Below are 8,393 nucleotides of genomic sequence, written 5' to 3'. Positions count from 1 at the left end.
TGTTATTAGAGTCCGCAAGTACAGTAGAGACTCGTAAATCGGAACCCCGGTAATAGGAATCGCCGGTAATCGGCACGATTTTCAGTCGTACTGTGTCGTGCTGAATCGAACGTTTTTGATACTAAATTTACTTCTAAAGTATAATTTTCATGTTTTTATATTCTTCAATATATTTATTTTGTTTGTACAAAATGCAGAAATAATTTTTAACGATACGATAGCCTCGATTATTATTATAAAAATTTTCGTTAGGCTTAAAATCGACGAAAATTCAACACGAAGCGACACGCAACGGAGAAAAATTTGAACATCGGACAGGTTAATATATTTTTTCGTACATAAACCGTAATCGGAACAAATCCCTAATCTTAACAACCCCAGTCCCCAATTGATTCCGATTTTCGGTTCACTACTGTAACTTTTCAGCTTTTCCCTTTGCTGTATCTCTTGTCGCAGAAATCTTGTATCTTTTAAAGTCGCACAACGTTTTTGCAAAATTTTTCTAAGAATTTAACTCTTATATTTTTAACACCTATATGTCGTAATATTTTTAATTGTCTGTCATTTATATGATTAAATGAATTTATTGATACATGTTGTATAAATATAATTTTTACGTATTGAATAATTTTTGTTTATTTTTTAAACATTTAACTTTTTATATAAGTTTTTAAAGTTTAAAACTATTGATAATATTTATAAACTAATAAATTGTGCTATTTTTGTTAGTTTGAATATCTCTAATAGGAGTGTCTTTGATAAAGGAGTCCATAAGAATTTAATTCCCGCAATCTAATCTTCTGGAATCTTCAGGGCTTGCGTTTATCCCTAGTATTACTTGCGGCAAAATGTATATCTACACAAAAACAATTTTTTCTTAATTTACGTTTACTCTGTCACATTGAATTATTTTTACAAAATTTTATTTTTTTAGCCCATAAAAAATGAGTGGAACAACAAAAAAGAAAGTTCGTCAATATTCAGAGGAATATCTGAAATATGGATTCATACCAGCAGTTAATGATGAGAGGATGCCGTTTTGCTTAATATGCCAGCAATGTTTGACAAACGAATCTATGAAATTGGGTCGGCTTGAAGCACATTTGAAGGCCAAACACAAGGACTATATTAATTCAGATTTAAGTTTCTTCAAAACATTGAAGGAAAAGTTCGAGAAAAGGACGACAATTACTTCAATATTCACGTCTAGAAATATAACAAATAGTTGTATCCAAGAGGCTAGTTACCAAATCTCTTTTTTAATTGCTAAATCAGGGAAGAGCCACACAATAGGGGAGAATCTAATAAAGCCCTCCATTTCTGCTTTTATGAAAACCGTTTTAGAAAAAGATGACGAGGATGTAGTAGCAATGCCTCTTAGTAACAATACTGTCAGCCGAAGGATCGACGAGATGGGCGATGAGATTGAAAAACAACTTGTTTTGAAACTAAAAACCAGAAATTTTTCTGTGCAGATGGACGAGTCAACTCTAAGAGACAGTGAGGCCGTTCTTATCACTTATGTTAGATATATTGAACGTGGACAGTTTGCAGAAGAAATGCTATTTTGTAAACAATTAGAAAGCACTACCAAATCGAGAGACATTTACAACATATTCAAATGCTACTTGGATGACAATGAGATCCCCATGAAGAATGTTATTTCGTGTGCTGCAGATGGTGCCCCCAATATGATGGGCAAGAAAAATGGTTGTTTACAATTGATGAAAGCTGATAATCCAGAAATGACCCTTATTCACTGCGTTATTCATAAAGAAAACTTGGTGGCTAAAAACATGTCTCCTATCCTCCATGAAACACTAAATGCAGTTATCAAATGCATTAACTCGATAAAAGCCAGCGCTAAAACCGAGCGCTTATTTAAGCTATTTTGTGAGGAGCAAAATGAAGGCCATGTACGATTGTTACTACACACTGAAGTAAGGTGGCTATCAAAAGGGAATTGTTTAAAACGATTTATTGAGTTGTTTGATTCGCTTAAAAAGTTTTTAATTGATAAGCCTGAAATGAAGTTCTTATTGACAACAAATGGCAAAGCATATGTAAGTTACTTAGCCGATATTTTTGAGAAGCTAAATATATTGAACAAGCAATTACAAGGACCAAGCAAAACACTGGTCGATGCCAAAGCAAAAATATTTGGTTTTGTTAAAAATCTAGAATTAAGTCAGAAACACTTAAGTAACAGAAATTTTGAACAGTTTCATTGGCTCAACAAGTGTAATGTTTCTGACTTTGCAATACTTGAAGTTGTTAATCATTTAAACATTTTAATTACGGATTTTAAAGAGAGATTTGCTGATTTAAAAGAAATGAATTTTCCGACATGGATGGTGCAACCAGTTTTGGTGGATTTTGCTGATATATCCAATCTGCAATATCAAGAAGAACTCGCGGAGTTGCAAAGTAACGAATCTGTAATAACTCTATTTAATATTAAAGGTGCGATGGCATGGCTTTGCGATGAAACAGAAGCAAAATACCCCAATACCACAAAATGTGCAAGAAAACTCTTATTACCGTTTTCATCTTCATATCTAGCTGAATGTGGCTTTAGTGCTGTGAGTGATTTGTTGACTAAAAAAAGAAATCGTCTGGATATAACACAACGTGGAGATTTGAGACTTAAGCTAACTAAGCTTGAGCCAGATATAAAATCGCTGTGTAAAAAGCATCAAGTCCACAAATCAAATTAAATTAAGTTTTAAAAATATCTTATTTTTATTTATTAAAAGTTCGTTTCTTTGTTTTGACAACAGTTGTAAGAAATCGCTTTCAAAATTATCATTCATATTACTAAAAAGAACAAAAATAAATTTTTAACTAAAATTATTATATGGGGGGGACATGATGATTTTAGAAATGTTAAAGTGGGGCGTGGCCTAAAAAGTTTGGGAAACACTGGGTTAACCGGTTTCCGTCCAACCACAGGTATTTCAGGTTCGGCAAAAAAAAATAATCCGAAATATTACTTAAAGAATTATTACTCAGACGCAGATGAGTGACGTATCTCCACGTCACACAATCGATATTTGACAACTCTTTAATATAATTATTACTCAAGTCGACAATCGTCGCATTCGGGTGGAGAACATTGGGAATTCTGACGATTATCTCATCGGAACAATTCACTATCACGTGATTTTGTTCGGCAGAACATTTGCACTTTATTGGACAATAATTTCCTATGACTGCGTAGGATGAATTACCAAGCAACTTTCTTTCTTCTCCGTAACATTTCGTGTACACTATACGAGGAAACATTCTCTCGGCCAGTTTTATATTTGGCTTACAGAGTGAAACGAATTGCTGCAGTTCTTGGTTACAAGTGATTTCATTATTACCTAAATAATAAGTCGGCGTTTCAAATCCATATTTCCACTCATCGATGTAAATTGTTCTGATTTTATAATTAGACAGATAAATTTGCACGCGATTTTTTGTGTAACTTGGTAATTTGACGGTATTAAAATGATTATTTGAAAAATCGACTAGAGTCAAGTTGTATTCTGTCCAATTTATCACCGGCCATTCTGTCAAACCTGCGTAATTTAAACCGAGAACACGCAGATGCTTGCTGCTGCCAAAAGGACGCTTACCAGTAAGTTTAGTTAAATTGTTGTAAGATAGATAGAGATACGTTAAATTAGTCAATGGGAGGAATAAGTTTTCGTGTAGAAATGTCAGGTTATTGAATGTTAAATCGAGATACTGCAATGACGACAAATTGTGAAAAATATTTTCGGGAAGATTTTCTAACCGGTTTGCTTGCAACGTTAACCATCGCAGTTCAGAAAGTCCATGAAAAATTCTTGTTGGAAGATTCGATATTTTATTATACGAACAGGAAAATTTTATCAAGAGTTTATTGTTTCTCAGAAGGTTTGGCGGGAGATGTTCAATTTGGTTCATTTCTAAATCTACGGTTTTCAAATTGGTTAAGTCAGAAAATACATCTTCTTCGAGTGAAGAAATGGAACAACTCGTTTGATAAAAAAAAAATCAAATTGTGCAGTTTCTTTAAGAATCCAGACAAAATTTGTAATAATCCCTTATTATCATAAATAAAAAATATCCTTAAATTAGAAAGTCCTTTCAACATGTCGCTTGGTAAATCCTTTATTCCATTATCTCCTAAATTCAAAAATTCGAGTTTGGTGAGAATTCTAAAGACAAGTGGATGAATCGATTCAATGTTATTGCTACTTAAGTCCAGTTCTGTTAAATTGTGAAGATTATAAAATAGATCTTCGGGTAAAACTCTTAACTTGCCATTTGTGATGTATAATTCGGAAAGATTAATTAACTCTCGGAAAGGTTTGTTCGGAAATAAAGTGAAGTTATACCATTCAATTTTCAATGAAGTCAACGAAGGAACATTCTGAAATGTTAAATTTAGAAGTTCCGACGTCTTGACGTTTTCTATTTCGACAGATCGCAGAGAAGACATGTTATTAAACGAGGCGCTCTCGAAGTTTTTACTCTCGAAGCTTAAAATCTTCATAATTTTATACACTAATGGCAGGTGCCCTATCTGGATTTTTTCGATTGCATACCCGTAAGTGAATATTCCAAAGTCCATCCCCGACAGAAAACAATCAGCAATTTTTATCTCTTGTACAGTTTTATCGTCTAAACATGGCATCAAACGAGAATCAATCGTTTCCTCGCCGCACTTGATAGACAAGGACTGGTTGAATATTTTAACAAAGGAAAAGCTCTTTGATTCGTAGCAGCTATCTGCCGATGACGAGCAAGAAACATTTTCCCAATGTTTCCAAAACTCTTGACAAGAATTTACCACTAGAAATAGCGATTCAAAAAAGACAACCTACCTCATCTCGTCCAACGAATCTTGCAATTACATCGACAGACGAAACTCGGAAGTACGATCCATAGAAATGAATCAACAATGAAAGGCAATTCTGAGCTCCTAATATTCGATATCTCTACTGTTGCTACGTTGGCAACACGATCAATTATGACGTCGATGGCGTTGAATGGTGGTTTCCAACAGAAATATCACGTATACGGTGTTTACTTTATTTCCTGGTTTATTTCCGTTGCATTGGAAGGAACGATATGTTTTAACGGATTAACGTTAAATGAATGTTTTACCAATAAAAAATTTGTTTCGCACATTTATTACAAGTGATTTGTTCGTTTAAACACATTGATATCGAATATAATATTATTTATTTTCTTTTTCTAAGACGTATCTGAACGGTTTTAATCAATTCTGTTTTAAGACACAAAAAAACGTTTCTGTCCGAGTCCAGTTAAATTATTATAATAAAAATTTCATAAATGAATATGAAATAAATATAAATTGTATTCGTTTTATATTTGGTAGGCAAAGGAAATAGTCGATAAAAAGGAAATGTAAAATTTATTGAGTTAAACCGTCGTGAAAACAAGTTACGTAAGTGTCGAGTCGGCGACACCGCACTTTGACATCGTCACTCGCAAAGGAATCGAAGGAAAAACAAAATTTTAGAATAAAAGAACTTTTTGAGGGAAGAATATACTCCAAATACCTTAAAATTAAGCAGAACTATAAGAAATATTATACCAAAACACATGATTTGGAAAATGGGAAGGAAAATTATAAAATCAGTAATAAGGAGTAAAATTAAAAAATGGAATAATCTGAAATACCAATTAAGAAAAGCGTTACATCGACACGATTATAAAGAAAATCCGTATAAAGCAATTGCTAATAAATATAAGTATAAGAAAGATTTAAATTACGTAAACTTTTTGGGTATCCAATCCCTAGAGAAAGGAAAGAATGGGAAAACAATTTAATTATTAATAAAACCAAAATACAAATCACTAAATATATTAAAAACTTCCTTACCCTAGGTATAAACTTTAACTTACCTACAAATAAAATAAGTGTAGATTTAATAGCTGATATAGATAAAACTATTAAAGATCTACCTATTAAAAAAGAAAAGAAAAGTAACCTTATAGACTCTGTAATACAGGACATAAAACACTTGCACCAGAAAAATAGACATAAAGTTAATAAATATAAAATAAATTTAAGTAAAACTAAAAATTTCTTAAACACGAATAATTTATCTATTATTAAGGCTGACAAAACAAAACAACTGATAATAATAGACAATAAGGACTTATAAGCGATAACAAAAGAACAAATTAACAACGTACAATGTATAAAATTAGCTAAAAACCCATACGATAAAACGAAAAAAGATTTAACGAACATGATAAAAAACATGTATCCGAACAATAAAATTAAGAAAATAGATAAGAATAATATACTGAATTTTAAAAATAATAGAACCCCAAAATTAAATATACGTTTAAAAACACATAAAGAAGGTGAAAAATATAGACCGATAGTAAATTTTAGATATCGGATTTTATATAATTTAGAAAATTACATAAAACAACAATTAAAAAGTATTGAAAATTCAAAAAATATTATTAAAAATGCGGGTGAAGTGATTAATATAATTCAAAAAATAAAAATAGATGTAAAAAACATGTACCCGAACATAAAATGGAATTTAGTTAAAAACAGCCTCGTTAATTCAACCATTAATCAGGAATTAATAACTCTTGTAGAATTGGCTTATAAAAACAATTATTTTGAAGTTTATAATGATTTTTACACACAAACGGATGGAGTTAGGATGGGGTCAAAGATGGGGCCAAAGCTGGCTGAATTGGTAATGAAAGATATAGATAATAAAATACAAAATATTCCAAGAGCGAAAAGAGTAATGAGATATGTAGACGATTACCTATTAATTTTTAACAACCAGATAACCAATGAAAAAATAATTTTTGATACAATAAATAACATAAACTAATATATAAAATTTGATATAGAATTAGAAAAATATAATAAAATTGATTTTTTAGATATAACTATAATAAAAGAAAAAGAAAATTTCTTATTTAAAACATATAAAAAACCATCTAACGTAAACAAAACGATTAGTTATTATTCGTGTATCCCAGATACTATAAAAAACAATGCTTATATGATGGACTTAAAGAAAATATATACAAGAACGAGTAAACAGAGTGAGTGCCAAATTGAATTAAACAATTTAGATTATAAATTAATAACTACCCAAGACATTATTTAAGGAATTGGCAAACACAATATTATAAAAATAAATTTAATATAAAAAATAAAGAGGATACTAATTATAAAACTTTCCCTTACATAACTAAAAATATATATGATAATTGTTCTGAATTCCTTAAAAATGACAATATAGCTTTGGCCCCGTCTTCGACGAATAAAATATCGCAGCAAATACATAAAGTAACAAATCAAAGTAATAGTAATACACGGGAAAAAACGGGATTAGTTTACAAAATTAATTGTAATTGCCAACATCCGAAATATTACATAGGCGAAACTGGGCGGATGTTGGAATCACGTGTTAAGGAACACGAAGTAACAAATAGTAAGTGCCAAATAGATAGGAACAAAACCAAGATTTTACACTATGAAAAAAATATCTATAAACGTAAATTTAAAGAGCGTGTAGAAATAATAAAATATAACAGTAATAATAATAATAATTTAGTAAATATATCAAATGGGATAGCGACCAGCGGTGGTATAACCCGATAGGGGTGCAACGTGCCAATAGTTCATGTTGATAGAATCGTCGTAGAGGAGAGAAAACTGTACTTTAAAATAATCAATTATACATACGTACAGGCCTTTTTTAAAAATATTCCAAACCTTTACACATTTTTTTAAAACTTTGGAAATTCGTGATAAAAAATAGATTGAATTGTTAATTAGATGTTATACTTTGTAGTATTGCTGTAATGCACTGTTGCGAGGGAAAATAGCGGTATTTTTAGATGGCAATGTAAACAGAACTCGAAAGTACTGTATAGGTGTTAAGGAGTATATGAAGAACTTAAAGTATTGGAAAGCGGTTTTTTTTAAAGTGTTTCTTGTTTTTTCTGCTCGCGTTAGTTTTGTTAATATAAAATTTTTGTTTTATAGCACCGAAGAGGGATGAGAAAAAATAATACTGATCCGAAATGCATTTGTAAAAAGGCAATAAAGGAGTTTGAATTTGTTAAGCTGTGAGACAGTCTACCGTCAATTTTTCGGATTAAAGAGACTACTAATAGACCAACATATAATACAGCTACCATAGAAAATTTAATAAGAATTTGAAGAAATAAAAAAATGAAAGTAACCAACAGGTTAGTAACCTTTACTAAGAAGATAGAAACGTTGAAACACGAAAAATTTAATAATAAAAGAATATTAAAAAGGGAAGTATTTAAAACTTGAGACGCAATAAAGTAAGACGAAGCGAGAATGTACACAATGGGACATCAACAAAGTACGACCATAG

At 30.9% G+C, this 8,393-nt stretch overlaps 3 protein-coding genes across 3 annotated transcripts; 1 reads left to right on the top strand and 2 right to left on the bottom strand.

The window, feature by feature from the left end:
* The first annotated feature begins 944 nt into the window (after positions 1–944).
* On the top strand, positions 945–2,717 carry LOC136979014 (zinc finger BED domain-containing protein 5-like). The gene has a single exon (XM_067274893.1). The coding sequence runs from the start codon at positions 945–947 to the stop codon at positions 2,715–2,717; it is 1,773 nt and encodes a 590-aa protein (XP_067130994.1).
* Positions 2,718–2,886: 169 nt separating this feature from the next.
* LOC136979013 (leucine-rich repeat-containing G-protein coupled receptor 6-like) lies at positions 2,887–3,933 on the bottom strand. The gene has a single exon (XM_067274892.1). The coding sequence runs from the start codon at positions 3,931–3,933 to the stop codon at positions 2,887–2,889; it is 1,047 nt and encodes a 348-aa protein (XP_067130993.1).
* Positions 3,934–3,964: 31 nt separating this feature from the next.
* LOC136979012 (leucine-rich repeat neuronal protein 3-like) lies at positions 3,965–4,666 on the bottom strand. The gene has a single exon (XM_067274891.1). The coding sequence runs from the start codon at positions 4,664–4,666 to the stop codon at positions 3,965–3,967; it is 702 nt and encodes a 233-aa protein (XP_067130992.1).
* Positions 4,667–8,393: the final 3,727 nt, after the last annotated feature.

This window comes from Centruroides vittatus, unplaced genomic scaffold (assembly GCF_030686945.1).
Source record: "Centruroides vittatus isolate TY-2023 unplaced genomic scaffold, ASM3068694v2 contig_567, whole genome shotgun sequence".
Taxonomy (NCBI): Eukaryota; Metazoa; Arthropoda; class Arachnida; order Scorpiones; family Buthidae; genus Centruroides; species Centruroides vittatus.
This window is presented reverse-complemented; position numbering and strand designations above follow the sequence as displayed.